This window comes from Podarcis bocagei (assembly GCF_964188305.1).
Source record: "Podarcis bocagei genome assembly, chromosome: 3".
NCBI classification, from domain to species: Eukaryota; Metazoa; Chordata; class Lepidosauria; order Squamata; family Lacertidae; genus Podarcis; species Podarcis bocagei.
This window is the reverse complement of record NC_138127.1, coordinates 14,952,215-14,977,579: the sequence shown is the minus strand read 5'-3', so window position 1 is coordinate 14,977,579 and position 25,365 is coordinate 14,952,215. Positions and strand designations below refer to the sequence as shown.

General features: G+C 44.9%; 2 protein-coding genes across 5 annotated transcripts in view; one reads left to right on the top strand and one right to left on the bottom strand.

The window, feature by feature from the left end:
* ATP6V1C2 (ATPase H+ transporting V1 subunit C2) overlaps window positions 1-14,953 on the bottom strand; it is a 31,144-nt gene extending 16,191 nt beyond the window's left edge. Inside the window, exons 1-7 of one of the 4 annotated variants that reach the window (XM_081189181.1) lie at window positions 14,346-14,953; window positions 12,591-12,729; window positions 12,285-12,457; window positions 10,709-10,776; window positions 7,147-7,232; window positions 5,128-5,157; window positions 512-606 (exon numbers count right to left, since the gene is read on the bottom strand). In XM_081189181.1, coding sequence (XP_081045307.1) covers window positions 512-606; window positions 5,128-5,157; window positions 7,147-7,232; window positions 10,709-10,776; window positions 12,285-12,413 — 408 coding nt within the window. In that variant the 5' untranslated portion in view covers window positions 12,414-12,457; window positions 12,591-12,729; window positions 14,346-14,953. The other 3 variants (XM_081189179.1, XM_081189182.1, XM_081189180.1) reach the window with 3 other exon arrangements.
* A 4,364-nt stretch (window positions 14,954-19,317) lies between these two features.
* NOL10 (nucleolar protein 10) overlaps window positions 19,318-25,365 on the top strand; it is a 40,392-nt gene continuing 34,344 nt past the window's right edge. Inside the window, exons 1-4 of the mRNA XM_081189105.1 lie at window positions 19,318-19,419; window positions 21,780-21,825; window positions 22,392-22,490; window positions 24,916-24,993. Coding sequence (XP_081045231.1) covers window positions 19,354-19,419; window positions 21,780-21,825; window positions 22,392-22,490; window positions 24,916-24,993 — 289 coding nt within the window. The 5' untranslated portion in view covers window positions 19,318-19,353. The remainder of the gene's footprint in view (window positions 19,420-21,779; window positions 21,826-22,391; window positions 22,491-24,915; window positions 24,994-25,365) is intronic.

Below are 25,365 nucleotides of genomic sequence, written 5' to 3'. Positions count from 1 at the left end.
TCTCAGCACACACAGCACCTTGGCAAGTGTGCTTCAAACAGTATTTCAGTCATTCTCAAAACTTTATGGAGCAGATAATTATTAATTTTACAAATGACAGAATAAAACAGCTATTTGTTTAAAACTACCACCTAGACCCAAAACATACTCATGATTTTATGAGATTTCTTAGGTCCAAATGTATGTCTTAAGAAGGAAGTATCCCTCTCTCCTCTCAGGAAGAAAACATATGCAGGGGAAAGATTATTTGATTCCTGCAATTTGCCAGTGTGAAAAAGCCATTGCTTTGGATTTTGTGCTGTATATAGTATGATAGCCTGCTTTAATATCAAACTCATAGCCCATATATATATATATATATATATATATATATATATATGTTGCCCAGATTTGTTTCTGCAGAAATAATCCACAAAACTCACGCTGCTTCCAATAAGAAAATAATCATATCTATTGTAAGTCCTGAAAACTAGCTTTTGTGGGGGTGCTTTTCCAAAAGAGATCATATTACCTTTGCTAATGCTTCTGAAATGTTCTTCAGTGGCTGTTTTATAGGATACTTAGCCATGTCCCACTCAAACCTCGTCAGATAACTGATCAAGTCAACTGAAAAGATATGAGTAACTCCAATGAGTTGAGAAGAAGAAGAAGAACCACCACCAGGATGCATTGTTCTCCATTCAGGGGCTGATCTAATATTAACAGTTTCCATCTGACACCTGGCTTTTGCTATCATTTCCATATTTTCCATGCTATTAAGCACCATATAAAAGTGGATGGTTTTAAAATCCATCTTCAACTCACTTGATCATTTTCAGACACGGTGTGCAGATTAGCTATTCAAATAAAAGTTCTGCATGAATTAGAAAAGCAATGCTCAGAGTAACTATCCTGTAACACCTGCCTCAGCTGCTAAAGGCAGTGTTCTCATCACAGATGGTTTCCAATCCAAGGGAACTTAAGTCTTTAAACCTTAACTATATAGGAGTTTTGCTGCTGACTTTGTGATGGCATGGATTGTATCCTAAATGGGTACCATCAGCAAAGGCTTGAAGTAGGGACTTTTTAGTTGTGGCACCTAGAGTTTTGGAACTCCCTCCCGAAAGAGACTTGCCTACAGACCAAACTAAATGTAACCACCATTCAGGCAATTGACAAGTGTGTGAATGGTCTTTTGTTTCAAACCTTATTTGGTTTGAAAAGTAAAATATGTGGATGTTGAGGGGTGTTTTCCCTCCCCCCAGCAAAATATAACAACTCCTCTGTTCATTAATCCTTTGAAACTTTGCTTTGAGATTAAGCCCTCGAAACATAATCTGTCAAGCAATTTTCTATTTTTTGTGCAATTGTGGGGTTTTTTGACAGGGGAGAGTACACTGGAAAGCAGGTTTTGATCATCTAACTCAGTGTTTCCCAACCACTGTTCCGCGGCACACTAGTGTGCCGCGAGATATTGCCTGGTGTGCCGCGGGAAAAATTAAAAAATTCGAAATATTTTTTTTTTAAAAAAAGTCAAATTTTTGATTGGGGCGCCGTCACTAGATGACCCCTGGGGTTCCCTCCCTCCCTCCCGCTCTGCGCCTCCCTCCTCCTCCTCCTCCTCCTCCGGGGAGGCCCTTCCTGGCTCTCGGCCAAGGCTTGGCGGCTGCCACTCACTCACTCGCTCGCCCACCCGTCCCTCCATCCCTGCACCCGGCCTCTCCCCCTCCGTCCCCGGCGCGGGGGCTGCCGGGATCCGTAGTCCCCTCGCCCTTGGGCTCCGCGCCCGCGCGGGGTGCGCGAACTACGTTTCCCAGCGTGGCCTGGCGGGCCGGGCGTTCTGTTTGAAGCGCTCTTCTCCCGGCCATGGAATGAGCGCAGCGGCGGCGGCCGGGCGGGCAGGGGCTCTTCCGCGCAGACCCCACGCAGCCTGCCTGCGCCCCCGCGGAGATCGGGCGGCAGGATGGAGCCCGGGGATCCCCGCGGAGGCGGAGCGGCGGAGGCTGCCCCCCAGGTAGGGCTGCGTCGGGGGGGTTTTATTTTTGCAATGCTGCATCCGCGCCGGAGGGGACGCATCGGACCGCGGGAAGACCCCTTGGCGGGCGTGCAAGGCAATGCATGCGTGCAGGCGTTGCATGGAGTGCAGTGCAGTGCAATGGCAATGCGGCGCCCTGCATGCATGCATGCAACTTCCACCGGCGCTCCGGACTTGGCAGGTGAGGGGGGTCCCCAGTGGGCGGCAGAGAGAGCCGGGAGGGCGAAGGGGAGCCGGGGGGGAGCAGCGCTGCTCCCCGAGCCGAGCCCGGGGGGAAACTTCGGCGTCGTTGCGCCGTGTGTTGGAAGCAAAACCCTCACCTGCAAAACCTGGTCGCCTCTCATATATTTCGTGCATTGCATTCATCGCCCGCTTTCTCCTCCAAGGAGCTCCCGGGGGCGCGCGTGGTTCTCCCCGTGTTATCCTCGCAACAACAGCCCTGCGAGGTGGGTCACCCAGGGATTGTCCTGGCCAGGTGGGGTGATTTGAACCCTGCTCTCTGCCCGGTCTTCGTCCTCATTTAGCCCCCACATGTGCATGACTGTGCATGACTGAGGTTTTCCTCCCTCGTCTTGGCTATGGTGTGAGTCTGTCCTGTTAATTAAGGGGGTTCTGCCTTCGGAGAATATGAGCCAGCCCTCAAGGAGGTGATTATGTAATTTGCTAGCAATTCATGTCCCTCCTGGCGTGACGCTGCGAGCTGACGTCACGGGGCTGTAATGGTGGTGTGCCTCGAGATTTTTTTCATGAAACAAGTGTGCCTTTGCCCAAAAAAGGTTGGGAAACACTGATCTAACTGCACTAATAATGTGTGATGGGAAACCTCTCCGATGCTTTATTTTTACTGCTTTTTTACGCTCCTGTTTGCTGTCAAAATGTTCAGCCTTCGTCCAAAACAATCTAGACTGCATCTGGGAAAAAATGGGCATGTGATGGGGCTCTGGTGTGAAAAACTTCCAATGGTCACCTATTGGTTGTGACTTATGCTTAGTGCTTGGGGATGGGGAATAGTCTGTTGCTGTTCAGCTTTTTTAATTTTTATCTGACTCGCTTGAATGCCTACCGGTAATACTCTCATCTTCCCTGCCCCCCGTCCCATACACCCAACTCAACATGAATGTGGGTCAGGCTTTAAACTGGATATCCTGCACTGATGTTGAGCTTGGCTTGCATGTTTACTAAAATTTGCGCCTTAGTGAAGTAACGCAAAACTGATATAAAGCCTGCTGATCTTAGGAGAGGATGTCTTTAAAAAGCACGTCTTTAACGGAAGTCTAGTTTTTTGGCTGTGCTTCTGCAAGAATGCTGTTTCTTTCTAACAGACGGAGCCGGCACTTTTCAGCAGCTTCCTCTTTCATGACGTGAAACTTGTTCCCCTCGGAGTATCTGAATTTCCTTCCCTAGAGCTTCTCTCGTCTTCGAGAGAGTCACCTTACAGTTTTAGGTTTCATGGGTATGGAAAGTATAGCATGCGCACAGAAAGAGCATGCAGAATGTCCTGGAGTCAGCAGGTGCCATCTTTATCACAGTTCCATAAAGTATATATGAGACGGCCAATACAAGCATAAGAGAACAAGCAACAGCCCATACAAAAGAAGCAGGGCTTGTTAGGCTCTGTAAGTGCACTCATGATGCTCACCAGAGATGCTCACCCGGCACAGTGCTGATTGGCTGGCACCTATAATATAGCACACAACCTTGGCCATTTTTGCAGGCAAGGAATGAATTTGATGCACAGGGGAGTTTGTTTGGTTTTTTTTAATGCAAAAGGAATACAAGAGGCAATTCAATGGTGGAGAGAACCTGAACTCACACCCTGAGAGCAAAGTTGTGGTATAGCCCTTTAAAGTCAACAGCAAAACTCCTACCAGGTAAGTTCCTATCTGGATTTTATTGCCACAAATGCAGGGCCAAACTAGGCATGATGTTCAATGTGTAGCTGCCATCAAAAACAACATCTGCGCATTTCATTCCTCTTCCCCTTGTAATACCAGGTTGAACTTACCCCAGGTCACATGACAATGGCCCACATTGCCTGCCCTGGGCCAATGGTAGCCAATAAAAGGAAAAGACACAAAATTTTGTGACAATTACTCTGTAGGCTACCCAGGGCGGGGATAAGGCGCACAAACACACCCACACACCACAGCCATTTCTTGCAGCCACTGCCATGCCTAGTTTGGCCCCCAGTTAGTGGTGACTGCCTAATTAACTAGTCTATTGAGCGGAAAAAATCGGGCTAAGACAAAATAGTCTTGGGAGGATAAACATTTGAAGGCTTAAGCACAGGACCAACGAGTACAAACAGAGGCGTTGCTAGGAATCTAAAAGACTTGGAGCACAGGGCTATGGCATAAATTTGCATATGCTAATTTTCATGCAGCAATGCAAATTTATCCCACTTCCAGGTGGGGCAGGAAACCCAACTCTGACTCTTTCTGACATTGCTTAATTTGCCTTTGGAGCAATTAAGATGGTGGCAGCTGGAGTCTCCTTTGCCCCGTGCTTTGCATCACACCCACTTTGTAAGCGAAGCAAGCGGGTGGGGACAGGAACAGGAAAGGCTAGGAACTGGGTCTTCAGCTGGTGAGTTGGGATCCACTACCAGGCTGTGGCGTGATCTAAGGTGGGTCCCAACAGCGTCACTGCCACCATACAAATAGATGGTTAAAAAGTTGGGAGGGGGTTCCCTGAAACGTATTGTTTGAGTAAAAGGCGGGTCCCAGATTTGCAAAAGTTGAAGACTAATGGGCTAGAAGTTCCAGGTCCTGGGGCTCGGGCCCCACCCTAACAACGCCCCTGAAAACAGACATGCATAGGAAGTTTTCACACAATCCAATAGTCCCTACATCCTCTTGTTTTACATGCAGCGAGTGGTTAGAAGGAAAGAAAGAAAAATATATCCAGGAAAAGTGTGAAAAGAAAGGGGAGGTTGTCAAACCTGCTGTTATCTGAGTCATAGGGAGATGGTGATCGAGCTACGAGGTTGTTACTAGAGAAATCCATCGTAACCTGATCACTGTACCCCTACAACCAGATGTGGAGGCAACTCTTTCATTAAACACACCAGCGCATGCTTGCAAGAACACAACAATCACCCATGCTCAACATACTCTTTAGTAATTTCAGTTTAGCCTTCGCTCCTGAAATATAGTAATTGTGATTATTAAACGTGAAAAAGACAGGTTAGATTTAAAATTAAGTCTATTGCATACAACAAGATGGATGTCAAAAGGGTGGGATTATGTTCTAGTCTTTAAAAGCTGAAATCCCACTTGGGGGCAACTCTAGGTCTCAGCTGGCCCTGAACAAACTGGTCCCTGGCAGGCTCACCTGGTTATGGTAGTCATGCTATAAGCAAAACCAGGCAACCAGGTCTAGTCACTCTCTTAATTTCCCCTACTGTGATGTGGGAAGGCAAGTGGGTGTTAGGTCAGGGTCGTCAAGGAAAATTAAAAGGTGCTTTTGATCCAACCATCTAGTCCGTTTTAGGGTGCCAGGCCATGGGGGGAAATTAAGGGGGGACAAGACAGCAGTGTGACCAAGAATGCCAGGTGCCAACACCAGTCCTGATCCCTAGAAACAGCTTTTGTTTGGGATGGGGGAAAGTGTTTTGGAATTAGTACTTCTTCTGTTCCCACCAAATAACTGGTTAGCCAGTGGGGAAAGGAAGCTACAGAAGACAGATCTGGTTGCTCCATCCATTGTCTATTACCAGACTAAAGATCTTGGCTTGGATCTAATTTCCCAGCATGCTGAGAGTAGATCCATTAAAACCAATGCAACCAGGGCTTCTTTTTCAGCCGAAACTCAGTTCCGGCACCTCTCAGCTGGGCACCATTGCCATTCTAAGAGAACAAGGGGGAGGTGTTCACGGTGCGTTCCGGTGCCTCTTTTTCTATAAAAATGGCGCTGAATGTGACTAAAGTTGGTCACCACTATTTCAGGAGGTCTGCTTTAAGCATTATTAAGCCTAGATAATTCAACCCTGATTCCTTTTTTTCTTAACTTAGCACCTTTTAATGTTTTAAGCGGGGGGGGGGGGGGAAGGAAACTGTATAGATTAGGCATCAAAGGCTTCCGCTCACAAGCACCAACCAAAATTGCATTAGATGCAATTAACTTCTTGTTATAAGTCTTGCAGATCTTCTACCTGATTGCATGGCTCTCAATACTGCATCTTCGGGGTTTATTGCACACCCAGGCCAATTTTCCGCATCAAGCCTCAAATGCTGCCAGTTGCCAGATACAATCTAATTTAATACAGACCAATAAAAGCACATCTGTTCCCCACCCCTGCTCTACTGGGCTACATAGACCAGATCCTTCCCAGGATTGGTCTCATGGGCCAAATCTGAAGAGTGGGCAATCACCTGACAGCACAATTATGTCAGGAGATCTGTCACTTCGAAGTTCTGAAGTGGGGGTAAAAACATTCAACTCAACCCCCTTTCTGATGAGTAAGGGATTAGCAACGGATTCTGTCAAACTGAGCAGGATTTAACCCTGAACTCGTGAGCTGTGGGTTAAATCCTGCTGCACTGGCTGCATGTGCCCCTTTCCCTGCAGGGCACTGTATGTGCAGCCAACACAGAAATGAGCCCACAGGCCAACAGCTCGTCACCCACCCATCAATGTGATGTCAGCTGATTGACGAGTGGCTGTGATTTTGAGAGAGAAAATGGCCTCCTGGACCAAAATGGGACCAGTGGTAGGCCTTGGCTGGCCTGTGGATTAGAGGTTTCCCCCCACTTCTGATGCAGAGTGATTATGGCATATTTCTCCACGCTATTAGCAAGAAGTAGATGATGGGAGGAAGTGAGTAATAGCCACCTTTGAAAATCTGAACTCATGATGGAACAGTCACAAGATCCCTTTGTCAAGAAACCAGAGGAGGAAGAAAACCAAACCACGCCACCTACATCTCACCAAGGAGCAAAAATGATGTTCCCTGATGCCGGCAGAAACAGAGGCTGCTGACTATCTGAAAGGGCTCTTTTCTAAAACTGGAGCAGCAACCCAACTCGTAAGCATATGGATGTATTAAGTCCAGCTTTTCCCATTGGAAACTGGATGAAAACCACCAGCAATTAAACAAAAAAACCCACATCTATATACTTTGCAGGACCTACCTCCATTTGCCAACAGGTTTTCCTGAACTTTGTCTTTTGAGTCTTCCATAACCTCTCCAATATACTGGGCAATTTTCTTTATTACACTAAAGGCAAGGAGAGAAGCCTTTAAGATAAGTCAAATAAGTTATTAAAAAAATCATACATTATTTTAAAAAAAACTTACAGCAGGATGCTCAAAGCGAATGTTTTTACAGTCACCAGGTCCATATCCTCAGATGGCTCCAAGTAGCCAATTCTTCAGCTCCTTTTCATAGTAGGTAGAGTTGCACACAGAACTATACAAGGCCTGACTTGTCCCATCAGTGCAGGATCATGATAAGGAAAGCACAGCTGGGTTTTGAGTTTGAGTTACAGTGGTACCTCGGGTTACATACACTTCAGGTTACAGACTCCGCTAACCCAGAAACAGTACCTCAGGTTAAGAACTTTGCTTCAGAATGAGAGCAGAAATCGTGCTCCGGCGGCAGCAGGAGGCCCCATTAGCTAAAGTGGTGCTTCAGGTTAAGAACGGATCTCTGGAATGAAATACGTAACCAGAGGTACCACTGTATTTGTAACCTGTGCTCTATCAGAGGTCCTAGGTGGCACTTTATACTGCAAACAGGTCGTAAAGATTTTGATTTTTCCCTGCTGTTTGGCATGTTGGCTCCCACACATTCCTGTTCCTGTCCCCACCCCACCCCAGTTATGAATATTCACTACTTGCCATCCACACCAGTGGGTGCAGTGTGACAGATTGTACCTCTCAGGCTTCGAAGAATCCGATCCCTCCTACAGTGGCGGCCAAGAAGCAGATAAACAATAAAAGTTCTTATCAAGTAATTTATTCCATATTCACAGAGAGAGATGAAGGATTGCAGTCTCTCCTAGATGATGGCGTTGCTCCAAGTCCCATCCTGCTAGGTCTCTCCTATTCTATGTCACCCCTGCGTCGGCTAATCTGAGCTTTCTGTTCTACTACCTTCAATGCTCGCCTGGTCCTGGGAGGGGGGGTCAGGAATGCTTTCCAAAGACACTGAGTCTGTCCGCTGTCTCTTCCCTGGTGCTTCTTCCTGCTACTCGTCTCCCAATATTTCCCAGCTTCTCCCCACTGCAGCCTCTGAACTATGTCCTTCTGCAAACCACTGTTCTAAATCTATACTGTCCTCCTGTTCTAGGGAAGGTTCAGGAGAAGGGAGGGGACTGCCCACATCATCATCACCTGAGCTGTATTTGTCCGTCCCTCGGCCATGGGCCTAGCCAGGGCTGCGGGGGGCAGCTCCCCCCCCCAAATCAAGTAAATAAATAAAAATATTTAACTGACCAATCAAGTCACAGATAGCTCAGTTCTGCCCCTCTCCCCAACAAAAGTCCTGCCCCCTCTAACACAAATCCTGGCTATGCCCATGGTCCCTCCCCTATTCTCTGGTACTTTTTTCTGTTCTGGTCAAGACCACAGGTATTTCTGTACCTGTGCATGAACATCTTGTTTGAAAAGGGAAAAAAAAATCCCAGAAGTGCACAAGACCAAATATTCTTGCCAGCTTTAGTTATCATGTTTTTGTTTTTACAATGGGCAAAACGAGACTTTGGGCCAATCAGTACCCCTCAGAAAGGTCATTTTGAAGCTAGAATAAAATATACTGAGATCTCTGAATGAAAGACAGAATGTAATAAATAAATGGGTCTCCAATAAATAAACCGAACCCCAAGGTCAAGCGTTCATTTTAGCCTTCCTTCTGAAGATTTATGTTGATTGCCAGGTGTCCCATAACCCTTGGCTTTCGCCCACATCTTTCCCCAGCAATTTTTAAAATGGGTTTGCAAAAGGAACGTGCCACTTGATAAGGAAACAAATCAAGAATGACCAAGCAGAAAGGCATCTGAATGCCAAATGCTGCTTTATAGTGACATGGAAAATTACTCAGTCTCCCTGTGTAAATAAGTAATAAAAGTACATGGAAACAATAGACCCTGAAAACTCTTGCCCCTTCTCTGCTGTCCTGGCCAGAAGCAGTGCTGACAGGTTTCTGCTGCCTAGCTAGGTTTACTTGCACTTCTCTCGGTGTGTTGATCCAATAACAGCTCTGGCAGCAGGGTGTTTCAGCGGAGCAAAAATGTAAACGCCTGGCCTGGCTCATTTGCATAGTTTCAGATCAACTGCCATCATGGGAGATGATAAAATCATAAGGCAAGCAGGCCAAAGACCTGCTGGAATAATTGCCTTCAAAAAGGCATCTAAATGTCGTTGATTTGTAATCCAAATTTGGCACCTAACAGTATTAGGATCCCAGTCAGAAAATACGTTTTGCTACAGAGCCACAATGAGAAGGTGGCAGCTGTGGGTAAGGTGTCTCAATTTTCTTTCTTTGTGGCTCCTCAAGGCTCCATGACCACACCCAAGCCTCTTTTCTTCACTCTCTAGTGTGGAGGCTCTCCTTCCTCTCGGGGGGGGGGGGAGAATCGGGGCTCGTTGCCTAGCAACAGGCTCCGAATGCTCCATTACTTCTTCAGGATAGCCTGAAAGCCTGGAGAAAAATGGCAGGCTATAGTATACTTTCCACTAAATAGGCTAACAAGGAGAGAAGAGGGAAGGGAAACGGTGACGCACAAAGGAGCAAGCAAGTAGAGTCAGGGTTTTCCATTCATTCATTCATCCTGCTTACTTGACTCCTCCTTTCACACTTTTCAACTGGAAACAGGAAAGGGGTCAGGCAGCACACACACACACACACACACACACACACTGCCAAAGAACTGGATTTGGCTAGTGGCTGCTCACTGGCAAAGCCAACCATGGTATCTGGAATAGACAAATCCGTCTCAGGCCTACTCATGCCACATTACCCGTCTCCAGCTCAGTGCTGTGCTTTAGTTCTGGCTAACTGAATTAGGCGACTGGCTGTTGCCAAAGTAGAAGACACCCGTTCATGCTACTGTGGTTCTGGGTTGACAAAATATTTCCGCCCCTCAGGGCCCGACAAGAAGTGGCAGCCCTACAGACATGTAGTGTCTGAATGTGAGGACATTTTCTGGGAGGTAAGACCTGCCAGTGGATACCGTCTTTAAACAAAATAGGAGGCGAAAGAAGAAGAGGATTATTGCTGTAACCACTGGGCTGTTTATATTGCAAAATGCAACAACAACAACAACAACTTTATTATTTATACGCCACCCATCTGGCTGGGTTTCCCTGCCCATGTGGCTGGAAAATGCTGTTTCCTTGCCCAGAACAAACCTGTGCAGAAGTGTCCCAGTTCCATGCCACTGCAAAGAACACAGAATATAGGAGCAAAAGTACCAAGTTTCACAGGGATTTGCCTACCTACTCCCAATGTGAAGTCCACCACCTGCACTAATCCCTGACGTTTCCTGTATAACTGTTGGACGAAGGAGAAAATGCAGGACCAAGCCTTATTTAGGGATAATCCTTTTCTAAAGAAAAGTCACACCTAGTCACCCTGGCTGAATCCTAAGGCTAAGGTTAAAGATGCCTGTGTTAGGTTGACACAGGAACACTGTGTCTTGTAAAAACAACACCCATTTGCTCTTTGTGTGTAGTAAATAAGTTCTATTTTACCTTTCAGCAAAGCTATCAAGTTTCCCCAACTCATCTGAGAGGCCAATGAGAGCATCCAGGGTCCCCACCTGCAGAAGGGAGTACAAACACATTAAGCTTAAGCTAGTCAGCCGCAGGGCATATTTTACCAGACATTTAATTTTTCAAAGTGACCTTTCTTTAGCAAATGAGAACTTCTTGCTATCAAATAAGTATATTCATGGGAAATTCAAGGGAACGTTTTCCTCCAGTGGAAAACGGTTGCAATGGTTCAAAACCTACTTTTAAAGAAGTTTTCAAAAGCCTGTTCCAAGTCAGGAAAAGATTCTATGCTGTTGTCTCATGATCAAAAGCCACAGTGGAATTCTTCCCAGTTTTTAAGTTCCTTAAAACCTTCTTGCTCATAATGTAAAACACTGTCTCCCTGAGCCACTAAAGTCAGTACAAGTTTTGTCACTGACTTTACTGCCAAGCCTTATACATATCTACTCAGAAGAAAGTCCCACTAAATTCAATGGGACTTGCTTCAAGGTGAGAGAGTATGTATAGCATTATAGCCTGAATTCTCATCCTTAGAGATGAATGATCCTTACTTGTGGAGGAGCAATTCTTTCAATTAAATTGATGATTTCTATTCTTTTTTATATTAAAAATACCTGTTACAAACAGAACAGCTGTTTTTAAGATATGAACAAGCATTTCTGTCATAGTTGCATGCTTACATTTTAGCCTTCTAATATGTCTACGTCTGCAAGGAAAGTGAAAATCGATGAATGCTCGTCAAACGAAAGAAGCTTGCCAATTGACAGAAAAATCCACACATGAATTTGAAACCATCTAGACAGCAAGGTCATAGCTCATATTGAATGGTGAGATCAGACTTCTCTGTCAGGAACATAGCCAATTTTAACCACCAATAGGTATTTGAATACTTCTGCAAATTAGGCAATCCTCTTTCTAAAAGAGCAAATAGTTGAGCTCAAACATTCAGGAGATTCAAACTGGCTTCAGCTATATTAATGTAACAAAAGCTAACAAGCTTAACTTAGAAGAAGCCTCCCATTGAATTAAATGGGACTTAATCTCAACATGTATAGAAACCTTTTGCAACAGACCTTTTGCAAACCAATCTTACTGGAAGTAAGTTCAACTGAGTTTGGCAGCATTTACTGTTATGCAAGTGTTTGTGCTGCAACACTTACCTGGGAGTAAACCCTCATGGAAGTCAGTTTTGCAAACATATATGAGGGCTGCACATTGCTCATCTCAGGGCTTTGACCAGTCAAAAGTTGCCCATAAACTTTATTATTTACAAAAAGGCTTTCAAGCCTTCCCAGAGATGACAGTTCTGATGGAAAGTTTAAAATCTCCCCCCCCATGAATAATTAATCCATTGATTAGCTTTTACAAAAATGGCTTCCCACCTTCATTCCTGATCTCAAGACACCTCAAAAACAAAGTATATAATCTTTGCTTGACCCTTATAGTCATTTTTAATATTGCAGCACAGAGCCATGTCACGAAAGAAGAAAAACCTGCCCCATCCCTGCCCCTTTCTTCATGTTGTTGTTCTGAACCCCCCCCCCCCCATCTTTACCTTGAGGTCAGGGATGATGAACTTGCTGTTGCAGGACAGATTGGCTTTGGCAGTCACTGTGTTCATCCTGTCCCAGGCTATTAGGTTTGCCTTATCTCCAGGTGCCGAAATTAACCAGAATTCTGACATGGTGCAAGCAGTTCCCTTCACTCTTAAATCACTGTAGCCAAAAACTAAGGTAACCAGAAAAAGAAAATCACCCTGGAGCAAAAAAGCCCCACAATAGATCAGGTCAGAGGAAATTATCTTCGATGTAGAGTACGTTTTTCAAAAGCAGCAAGACGATTAGTATTTCTGCCTAGTCACCTTTCAATCCAGATCTTGACTAAATGTGACCTTTCCCTGAATGTTATCATAGGGCAGTACAGTGGTTCCTTTTTTTCCTGCTCTGGGTTGTTTCATCTGGTCCATGGGGAGGAGTCTGCAGTCACAAGGTCACCGACGCCTGAAGCAATCCACAACATTTGCAAAAGCAATAAAACCAAATTCTAGGTCCTGTCGCACTGATTGGAGTACTGTACAACTATTCTAAACTAAACCTATCATGGACTGCAAGCTAAAGGGTTTTGATCAGAGTAAGAAAAAGGGGGGAAGCCTTCTCAAAATGGCATTGAAGACTGGAAAACCTTTTAGACTTTTCTTCAAGTTAAAATACAAATAATATTTTCGGACATTTAAAACTTCACTGTGAGAAAATGTAAGCGTAAGCCAATCTTTACTCTTGGGAAAAAGATACCTGCTGCTAGGTCACTGACATTCTATTACTGTTCATCTCAGGCAAGAGGTTAGTGAAGGCTAGGCACTGGAAACTGAAAATGGCAAAAAAGTGAGCAAAAAATGTACATAATGTAACCAATAGATATCTTAAAGGGGGGGATCTATGTGGTAATTAAAAACTAAAGGAGCCCGCTCTTCTGTCCCAGATTTAGAACTCAGTGGCTAACTTCTCAATAATACAATAAGAATGAAAAATGAAACACAATAAAACAGTACAGCAAAAATGGAAAATAATATGCTCTTGCCTCAATCTCCTTGTGTGCAAGTGAGGCTTCCACACCTGTATCCCTAACTCTGGATCAGAAGCCCTGCTGCCTACTTGCCCAAACTGCAAAACGGGTATGATTGTAATCCATCTCACAGGGCTGGTGTGTGACCAAACAAGGTATTTTTTATTAGCAACATTTCTATCCCATCTTCACTAGAAGTGCCCAAGTCAGCCAAGAATAAAAATGAATTCCATCTTTAAAAGTTCGGGATAAATGGCAGGCAAATAATACATGAAGCTTGTCACCAAGCAGGCATGCCCAACACTCATTTCTAAACCTGTTCCTGTTAACTATAGCAAAATCAAGCTAACTACATGCACACAACACCACTGAAGTACCATTAAGAAGGATAGAGAAGAGAGTTTCCTCCTTCCATCAGGTTTTAGCTCATTCATCGAGAGCACAACATCAGGAACAGGTGGTTTTTCATCAGGAACACACCTGTAGCCAACTTATTCGTTTGACACACCAAGTATTACATTAACAGATAAACTAGCTTCTGCTCTAGGAATACATATCAAAGGCACTAAAAAGGAGGGGGAAATGACTTAATTTTAATGGACATAAACATACTACGTACTACAAATACTTTTTAAACAGTGTTGCTTTCAACAATTCAATATTCAATTTATCCTAGTAAGGATTCCTGTTCTGAACCCCCTCCCCCAAGCACAAAGGACACCCTTGTATAGCCTTTGGATTTTGCATTTTGTTACCCAAACAAACGTTACCTATGCTTTTTATATTCTGCTGGAAGCATCCCACAAGTGGTTGGGGAAACCTAGCCAGATGGGTGGGGTATAAATAATAATAAAACAATAATTTATTTATTGTTGTTATTATTATTAAACCTTGACCCTTTTCATCTCCAGTTTGGCATTATAAACTGCACATTGCCTCTCAACTTCACCTTTTAGGAGCTCTGTGAACCCCACCCTCCCCTCCAAACCTTAAGACCCTACCTAATAACTTTTTATATTGATGCTTGACCACCGTTTCATCAGCTGCAACTTACATTACATTTCGCTTTTCATTGTGGCTCTTCAAACTCGGAAAGGCTGGAGCTCAATTTGTCTCCCATCATCACCACCTCGGCTGTTTTCAGGAAAAGAGTCAGAGAACGGCCAAAGCCACACACAAGCGCCCAACGTCCGATAATTAGAGCATTCTATTCTCATTAAGCAGCTATCTTAAACACGAATATTTTGTTTTAACTTAACAGACGGAGGTGCAGGGGGGGGAGTCCACCCACGACGGCTCGCCCCCCTATGAGCTTATCCAAAGCTGAGCCCACCGGAGCCTTTTCCCAATAGGATTCTTCAGCCGCGCGAAACGCAGAGGCTTTTGCGCAAAGGCGTCCAAACCACCTTAAAGGGCGGCGGCGGCGGCTAAGAGCCGCGGATAAAGTTTTCTGCTGCCTTAGCCACCGAAGACGACCTTCGGGTATTTGCACGGGCTGGCGGCTCCCCTTCCCGGCCAACGGCCGGCCCGCTGAGCCGCCCGCAGCGGGCGGAGCTCGGAGGCGCCTTCTCCTCCACCTCCTCGCGTGCAATAGTCGCCGGCGGGGCTTCTTTCTGCTCCGAGCTCTGCATGTCTTGAGCAGCCTCGGGGATTATTTTGCACCCAGGAGGTGCTACCTGGACGCCCCGCCCCCTTCCGCAGCTTCCCCGCCTCCCCACCCCCCTAACTGGCGTATCAATTTAAGGGGCATTTGCCACGGGTTAACTCTACCCCCCCCCAACTGTCCCATCGTCAGGTTTCAGATGTGGGGTGGGCACACACAAATGTGGATGGTGTGCAAACTTATTCAAGGAAGCAAAACTGTGGGTGTCTCTAATGACGACGACAACAACAACAACAAATTATTATTTATATGCCGCCCATCTGACTGGGTTGCACCAGCCACTCTGGGGGCTCTCAACAAAAAATAGTAAAAGCACAATGCGACATCACACACTAAAAACGTTCCCTGAACTTAATACCACGTATGGAAGTGTGGTTAGCTATACAGTGGTACCTCGGGTTAAGTACTTAATTTGTTCTGGAGGTCCGTTCTTAACTTGAAACTGTTCTTAACCTGAAGCATCACTTTAGGTAATGGGGCCTCCCACTGCCGCCGCACCGCCGGAGCACGATTTCTGTTCTCATCCTGAAGCAAAGTTCTTAACCCGAGGTACTATTTCTGGGTTAGCAGAGTCTGTAATAATAATAATAATAATAATAATAATAATAATAATAATAATAATAATAATAATAATAATAATAATAATTTATTATTTATACCCCGCCCATCTGGCTGGGCCTCCCCAGCCACTCTGGGCGGCTTCCATAAAAACCAAAAATACAGTAAAATGTCACACGTTAAAAACTTCCCTGAACAGGGCTGCAAACTGCAAACAGGCTGTAAACTGAAGCGTCTGTAACCTGAAGCGTATGTAACCCAAGGTACCACAGGGATGCATTTTGGGCTCCACACAGGAAGGACCCCCAAACGCCTAGTGCACTTGACACAACACAATATTTATTTATTAACGCCTCAATGCCTTCCATGTGTGCTGTGTCAGGAACATTTTGGGCATCACATGGCAGGACAGAGTCTCAAACAAAGATGTGCTCTCCCAAGCCCATTTTCCCAACACGATTGCACTCCTGTCTCAGCGACATCTGCACTGGCTTGGTCATGTCCACAGAATGGAAGATGGCTCTACGTGGAGCTGGCTTCAGGCACTAGGCCCATTGGCAGACAACTCTGCATTACAAAGAAGTCTGCAAACGAGACATGAAGGCTGGCAATATTGACCTCCGCATGTGGGAATCCCTTGCAGACGACTGCAACACTTGGAGACAGACAGACAGTCAGGCTGTGACCACAAGTGACCAAAGAAGGAATGACCGCTGGGAGGAGCGCAGAGAGAAAAAATGCAATGGTGCATCTGCAGCAGCACAACCGGACACCTTCATCTGCCCCAGCTGCAATAAAACGTATCTCTCCCATACCAGTCTCTACAGCCACAGCAGGCGCTGTAACTCTCCAACGGTTTGACAACACCCCTGCAGGCACACTCTTCCATTGTCTCCCAAGACAAACAGATGCCAACCATTTGTTACATTTATATCTGACCTTTTCTTCCAAGCCTGCATGTTATCACTGCAAAATCCTGTGATGTAGGTTAGGCTGACAGACACTGAGTGGTTCAAAGTCATGGTCAAATGGGGACTAGAAGCCTGTACTCCCAGGTCCTAGCTTGTCACCTGTCCACTGGCTGGAAACAGTACAGAGAATAACAGTTAACAAAATGGCGATTTCCAGTGGACGTTAGTGTACTGCAGTGAAAAAAACCAAAGGACTTGTGGCACCTCAAAGATTAACCAGTTTATTACTGCACAAGCTTTTGTGGTCTACAGTCGATTAAGAGCACGGCTGGTTTTTGTTTTATGTAAGCTGTGCACTTTAAGAGCCATCGTTTAGAAGGAGACCACATATTTTTTACGTTAGGACCCAGGCTGCATCCCTGATTTCTCCAAACAGGGCTGGGACTGGGAGGGGGGACCCTTGCCTGAAACTGTCAACCGCATTGGGCTTAATGGAACAATGGACTGATTTGGTAGAAATTTCCAATATGAACGGCTATGGAGTTGAGGTCCACTCTCAGACCCACCCAAAACCACAGGCCTCCTCCACCCCAGACCCAGCAAAATATCACTTGGCTATGTCCCCTGCCTCCACCATTGGAGTGTCAGCCCCAGCTTCTGACCAATTCTTTAGAGGTTTATTTCAAGAAATCAGTAACTCCACTCAGCGGGCAAGAAAAGGCACCCCTTACATGCTCAGCAGTGCATTTGTTTATTATATAATGTTACCCCACACATATTTATTTGAAAGAAGGCACTGCAAAGGAGGGGGAGTACAAGGGAGGGAGCTAAAAATACGGCTTTGTGTGACTCCAAATATTTTCTTTATATGAACACAGAGAAGCTCCCTTGATGAAAATCCTAATCCTGTGGTCATGTGGGGCGATGCTGTCTCCATATATAAGGCAGGTCAGCAGGCCAATTAAATTATTATGCCTATAAGGTAAAGGTAAAGGACCCCTGGTCGGTTTTGTTGTTCTTGTTTAGTCGTTTAGTTGTGTCCAACTCTTCGTGACCCCATGGACCAGAGCATGCCAGGCACTCCTGTCTTCCACTGCCTCCCGCAGTTTGGTCAAACTCATGCTGGTAGCTTCGAGTTAAGTCCAGTCAAAGGTGACTATGGGGTTGTGGTGCTCATCTTGCTTTCAGGCTGAGGGAGCTTGCGTTTGTGCACAGACAGCTTTCCGAGTCATGTGACCAGCATGACTATACCACTTCTAGTGCAACAGGACACAGTGACAGAAGCCAAAGCGCATGGAAACAGAGTTTACCTTCCTGCCGCAGTGGTACCTATTTATCTACTTGCACTGGTGTGCTTTTGAACCGCTAGGTTGGCAGGAGCTGGGACAGAGCAATGCGAGTTCACCCCATTGCACAGATTTGAACTGCCAACCGATCGGCAAGCCCAAGAGGCTCAGTGGTTTAGACCACAGCACCACCTGCTCCCATTTTTTACCTTATTATGCCTATAGGACTGCCTCTCCCCATATGAACTTACCTTGACCCTGCAATCATCTTCTGTTAACTCGAAGGTTGGTGGTTTGAGTTCCCCCCTCCTTCCAGGCACAGCTGTAGGCAGGGGGTCGGAAAAGGTGACCTTCAGGGTCCCTTCCAACTCTCTACAATTCTGATTCTGTATGAGATCTTTATTCACGTGCCTCCTCTGCAAGAGGTCCAGAGGGCCGCAACACGTGTAAGGGGCCTTTTCTGTGGTAGCTCCCCGCTTGTGGAATGTTCTCCCTAGGGAGGCTCACCTAGTGCCTTCCTTATGTATCTTTAGGAGCCAGGCAAAAAGATTTCATCTTCCCTCAGGCCTTTGGCTAATTAAACAAATCTATGACCGGGACGCGGGTGGCGCTGTGGGACGCGGGTGGCGCTGTGGGCTAAAGCCTCAGCGCCTAGGGCTTGCCGATCGAAAGGTCGGCGGTTCGAATCCCCGCGGCGGGGTGCGCTCCCGCTGCTCGGTCCCAGCGCCTGCCAACCTAGCAGTTCGAAAGCACCCCCGGGTGCAAGTAGATAAATAGGTACCGCTTACCAGCGGGAAGGTAAACGGCGTTCCGTGTGCTGCGCTGGCTCGCCAGTTGCAGCTTTGTCACGCTGGCCACGTGACCCGGAAGTGTCTCCGGACAGCGCTGGCCCCCGGCCAATAGATGTGAGATGGGCGCACAAACCCCAGAGTCTGTCAAGACTGGCCCGTTCGGGCAGGGGTACCTTTACCTTTACCTTTATGACCTTTTAAACAGTGTGGTGTTATTGTTTTCGTTGTTGTGTTTTTATATTGTAAACTGCCCTGTGATCCTCAGATGGATGAAATTTAATAATAATAATAATACAATTATAGTGATAGCAGACCCTCCAAGTGTCTGTATTTTCCAGGGACGTCCCTAATTTAGAGAAGGCACCCCAGTTTCAGATTTGATCCTGGAATGTCCCATTTTTCCTTAGGATGTCCCTATATTCATTGCAGAAATGCTGGAGGGTATGGAGTTATCCGACCCCCAAGCTATCTGAAGGCAATAAATACAGTACAATGGTGCAAAGATTCAAAAGTGCAAAGATTCACAAAATGTTTAGGGGTATACTCCCGGGGAAAAAGGACTGATTCATAGGGATGTTTTTTTAAAATGTTTAATGTATTATTATGTTTTTATATATGTTGGAGGCTGCCCAGGCCACCCAGTCAGATGCGTGGAGCATAAACAGTAAAATGACCATTACAGAAAGGAGCAGTCCCTGTTTCCTCTGGAGTAAATGTGTTGGAGGGGAGGACTGCCAGTGTGTAACTTCCTGCTTATCTAGGGTTTTTTTCTGCCTCTGAATTCTATGACCGGATGTGTTCCTCTCTGACCCCGGAAGTGAAGCCCTCCCGTCGCTCAGGAGGAAAAAGAAGCATGCAGGTCTCCAGCCTCAACGAGGTGAAGATCTACAGCTTGAGCGCCGGACGGAGCCTGCCTGAGGTGAGAACACCGGAGCCCCGCCTGCCTGCCTCTCCCCCTCCCGTCGGTTCCCCCTCGCGCGCCTCCTTCCTCTACCCACGAGCGAGCTCCTTCCCACGCACCCCGTGCCTTCCCTTCTCTCTCCCTTCTCTTCCTCCACCCCTTTTTCAGTTCCCGATGGATGCGCAGAAAGTACATAGGTACCAACAGGGGTCTGTAGATGATCCCGAGCGACTGCTAAGCATCTCTTGCTTTCTGCACCCTTTTATTTTTTATATATAATTTTTTATTAGGTTTTTTTAAAATATATTTTCAACAGTAATTAAACGTACTTTTACATCTTACTCAAATTTTTGACTTCCATCAATACTGTCTGAAAATTTCCCAATCTAATCTCTCAGTATGCATTTATTATCTTCCCTATTACATTTCAAACTCATAGCCAATATCTCTATCTTTTTCTACTTTGTAACACTTCGTATATTTCTCCTTACAAAACTTCTTGTAGTCCTACTAGTGTAATTTCTTGATTACAGTTGCTCTTCAAATAATTCATATACTTCTTCCAATCTTCTGTAAATCTCTGGTCCCTCAGGTTTCAAATCCTTCCTGTCATTTTGTCCAATTCTGTTTTCTGCACCCTTTTAAAGAGGCACAAGTCACATCCATAACACCAAATTTTAAAGCACGTGGGTTGCCCACCCCCTTCCACCTCGCGAAAAGAATCCTGCAAGGTGTTTTTTTCTTAATGTTGGATGGACAGTCATTTATTTTATTTTAAACGGCTCCTTCCTGCATTGGCTACTCAGTTTGCTGGGTCTGCTGGCTGCAATTTTTTTTTTTAAAAAAAAAAATCACATTTGCCTAGTGTGCACAAGCTTCTAAGCTCGGAACAGTTGCTTGTTCGCTTGCTTTCATCTTTCTGAGCAAAACAGCTGGGGAGCTTAAAGTTTCATGACCAATGGGAGTGTCTGTTTGTAGCTGGTTGCTATACATATTTATTCTAAAATTTTGTGGAATTTTAGTGGTGTGCCTGGGTGCCTAGGTCAGTGGCTGTTCAGCAGTACATCTGAATGCTCAATCTAAGGCACATTTCACAGATTATCATCATCGTTTGATTTGCCATGCCACCTTTCCGTATTCAAAACCGTGCCCATGAAATGTGTCTTTTGGTCTCTGCTACAGCACAGTGATCTTTGTTGTAAACAAAATCTCTGCCCTCTTTCCCTTACGGGGTATCCAAGAGCCCATATAGAGTCCTTATGTAGGTTCCCTATTGGTAGGAGAAAATAACAGAGGCCAACTAGAGCATATTGAGAAGCAAAGCAGCTAGTAAGCTTGATATTTATTGATCTGCTGCAACAGGGTGCTCCCCTCACACAGGAAAGGAGGAGGAACCCAGAACAATGGCCTGCAAGGCCTTTATGACTTTTGAAATTGCCACCCTGTAGAGCAAGACCACCCCCAGAAACATCATACATACATCACAGAAGGGGTGTAACCTAAGACCACCCCCCAGATACATCATACCTACATCACAGAAAAGGCGGACTAAAATAGAAATTTGAATGTTTTTCCTGTTTGCCAGGTTATCTGACTGCCTTTCCTGATTGCTTTCCCTGATAGTCTGTCACCCATTATCTGATTGCCTTTCTTGATAGTCTGTCACCCATTAAAATGCTGATTACTCAATTCCTGAGTCAATGGGAAGGCTCCCTGACCCCCCCCCCCTTTGCAGGGAAAACATTTGGTCAGTTTGGGAATCAAAATGGTTTCAGGTCAGTCTTCCTGTGCTGATCTATGTACGTGCTTAGTTGGTACATTTATGAACATTACCATATATCTAAGACCTCAAAATTCCTATCACATCTTCAAAGTGATTTTCTCTGTTTTATATTGATTTAATACTCGAACTTTTAACTACCCTGCTGCATAATTGTTTGTTTGCTTGCATTTATTGCATTTTGTTTTTAACCTCATATGGACTGCTCTGGGAGCTCTTTGGCTGAACTTCCTTAAATATATGTGAAATAGGGCTTATAGAGCATAATAGTTTGATTATCAATCTTATTTTGAAGGCTATATTGTACCATCTCTGTTTTTAATAAACAGAGTGTTTAATAATATAGTAATAAATTTTATTTATATCTCGCCCTCCCCAGCCATAACCGGGCTAACATCAAAATATAAATACATTAAAACATAAAATTCAGCAATCGACTGAAATACAGCTTAAGATTGGATCAAAATCAAATAAGATTAGAAGGCAACCCGTAAATTATGACTATGGGGGCTGGGAACCTTTGTACTCACCAGGCTCAGCTATTTATATTTTTGCCCATTTAACACTAACCCTCTATGTTCTTTTCTTTTTCTTACAGTGGCTTTCTGATAGAAAGAAGAGAGCACTGCAAAAGAAAGATGTTGGTGAGTTACCCTCATTGTACAATGTAAAGGGCACTGCAAGATTAGCTTGGGTGCCATTTCTGTTTTCAAAGAGTCATCTGATGGTGCTTAGCTGGAAGGGGGTTGCTTGGATCTTGCCTTAAAGCTGGAACAGTTTGTTTTATGCTAAACTTTAAGCCAGGCATGGGAAGCTAGTGACACGCTGAATGGTGCTGGACTACAGCTTTGATTCTCTCCGACTATTGCCTATTCCGGCATAAATCAGGAAAAAGAAAACAGGCCTCTCTTCTTGCCATCTTCTCAGACTGAAAAGCAAAAGCAATACAGAGTGGAAGTTCCGCTCACGTCAGCAATCTGTGCTGGAATGTAAACAGACATGTGGCACGCAACAATCCCATGTCTGCAGCAAAAGGTGGAATGGAATCCCAACAGGAAGATGGAGTCCAACAACATTGGGACACCCCTTTCCCCCATCCCTACATTCAGCATTTTCCCCCTTAAGTACTTTTGGCAGTACTTTTGGAAGTGAAAACTTTTTATTGTGATGTATTGATTAGGCAATGTTTCATATAACTCTTATTTTAAAGGTATTTCTAGGAGAATTGAACTTATCCAAGATTTTGACATGCCTGCTGTTAGCTCCAAGATCAAGGTATCACGGGATGGGCAGTACGTGATGGCAGCTGGTGAGTATGCAAACATTGAGTTTTTTTCAGTCTGCTGCTAGCTGTAACAGTGTGTCTGCACTGAGTTGTAAAGCACTAGTAACTCTCACTTTGGATATATTATGGTTGAGGAAGACTGGGCTCTGAGATTGAAACTTCTGTTGGACAGCAAAAGCTAGTAGCTGGCAAGGATATCATGGCAGGAAGCATATCTTTGTTTGAGGGCTTAAAATTTCCTTTTTGTAGTATTAAAATGGGACTTTGGGGACCTGCAAACAATGAGTTAGATTCAAAAAAGTTATGTCTCAATCCAAGCTCACCCCTCCCAATCCAAGCTCACCCCTCCCAGTGATAAGGCTTTATGGTGTTACCGCAGCATCCACAGGCCCACTGTTCACAGCAGCAGAGAGTATGGGGACAGGATGATCAGCCCCAAATTGTGCCTAGTGCCATCATGTAATGGTAGTGAGACTGCTTCAGGATCCCACCACATTTTGGGGTTTCTGCTGGCTCCTACTGACAGGGATCCCAGCAGTGGGCTTCCTTTCAACATGTTTGGCAGCTGGCAGGGGGCGACCCCCTCCCAAACTCAGCTGGGAGCTACAGTGGTACCTCTGGTTTCATACTTAATTCGTTCCGGAGGTCCGTTCTTAACCTGAAACTGTTCTTAACCTGAAGCACCACTTTAGCTAATGGGGCCTCCTGCAGCTGCCGCACCGCCGGAGCACAATTTCTGTTCTCATCCTGAAGCAAAGTTCTTAACCCGAGGTACTATTTCTGGGTTAGTGGAGTCTGTAACATGAAGAGTATGTAACCCGAGGTACCACTGTATGGGATTGTTCTGTTAGTTGCACTTATATCTCCTTCAGTTCAGTGGTACAAGTTAGTTATGACTTAAATTAGATTGATTACAATTGGAACAAAGCACAACTAACTGAGTCTGGACTCAATATCATATCTCACTTACCTTCTAGCCCCTTTTGCTCATTTACAACACTTGCGTGTTGCAATCGCATCCCTCCAGAGTATCATCTCTGCATAGTTTAGAGCAGGGGTCAGCAAACTTTTTCAGCAGGGGGCCGGTCCACTGTCCCTCAGGCCTTGTGGCGGGCCGAACTATATTTTGGAGGGGGGGGGATATACGAATTCCTATGCCCCACAAATAATCCAGAGATGCATTTTAAATAAAAGGACACATTCTACTCATGTAAAAACACGCTGATTCCTGGACCGTCCGCGGGCTGGATTAGAAAGCGATTGGGCTAGATCCGGCCCCCAGGCCTTAGTTTGCCTACCCATGGTTTAGGCAGGGGTGCCCAAACTTTTTTCAAAGAGGGCCAGATTTGATGTAGTGAACATGAGTGAGGGCCAACCAAAGTTGTTCTTTATGATTAAAGTTGTTGAGCTTTTTTTGGGATTTTACCCCAGGAAATAAACTGCTACAGGGGCTGGATTAAACCAACCGGCAGGCCAGATTAGGCCCCTGAAACAGACTTTAGACATGCCTGGTTTAGAGAGTCTTCCATGAATCCAAGAGTGAAGGTTTTCAGTGGGTAACCTCCTCTGCTTGTAGAGGCTCGCTGCGCAATAGAGGATTTCCCAGCTCAATCAGGATCCTAAAAATAACACACTGAAGGGAGCAGGGTTTGGCTATGTGCTCCTCCTCCCAAACTGCTGAATGTTACCTGTTCTGCTCCAGCTGCTTTATCCGTCTGTTACATATGCCAGCATCCATCTACATAGAGGTTTTCCCATTCAGCTAGCTAGCTAGCTAGATATCTATATCTGAGCTTGGTTCGATGTGCTTTTTTTTGCCTTCATCTTTTGGGATATAATAAGACTGTATTCCCCCCCCCCTTTTATTGGAAGGGTACCCCATAGCAACATTGTCAGTGTGGCCCATTGTTGCATACTTGATTCCTACCATTTTCAAAAGAATGTAAGGGATTTTAACTGTCTGTTCTGTAGAATTCCATAGAGTTCTGAAATAAGACTCGGCAAGGGTTAGTATTTGATTGCTATTAATGTGCTATTTTGTCCAGTTAATAGGAATCTTGTTTTTTAATGGACTGGGTCATGTTAAAAATTAAGTTAGGTGGGATTCCTGTGAGTTCAGCAGCATAAGGCATTGTGAATTTGTGTATTTCTATATAAATCATTACAATTATTTATATACAATTTTTAAAAATTGAATGAAGTATAAGTGGCTTGTGCCACAATCCTAAAAATAAATTATATTGATTGATTGGTGTTATTGTCATGAAGGAACAAAAAACACACTTCTAGGTGCAGAGTTGCAGCTCTTTTTGAACAACCATTCATGTCCAGGTCAGAAACTTTTTCAAGACCTGAATCATATTTTCTCTGTGAGACAAATCAATTCAAGAGTAGTAAAGCAAATTTTCTCACATGTCAAATACACTATTTTATTTTGTGTTTTGAACAGGGACGTACAAACCAAGGATTCGATGTTACGATACTTACCAGTTATCGATGAAATTTGAAAGATGCATAGATGCTGATGGTAAGTAAACCCTAATTATGATGGAAACTAATATATAAAACATATTAACAGGGCAGTAGAAAACGGTGCAATCCTATGCATCTTTATTAGGTGGGAAATCCCACTTCATACAATGTTATAATATTTATTGAGCTAAGTTGCTTTGTGACTTTAAAAATATAAAAAGCAACCAACAAACGATAACTCAGTAGTATTAAAGCTGGGCTTATTCACAGATAAGTGTGTGTAGCAGTCTTCTACAACCTGATGCCCTCCAGATCTTTTTGATTACAGTTCCCACCATCTTTAGCCATTGACCATGCTTACTGAGACTGATGGGATTTGTAATCCAAAAGGGCTGGAAGGCACCGGGCGGGAGAAGACTGATGTACA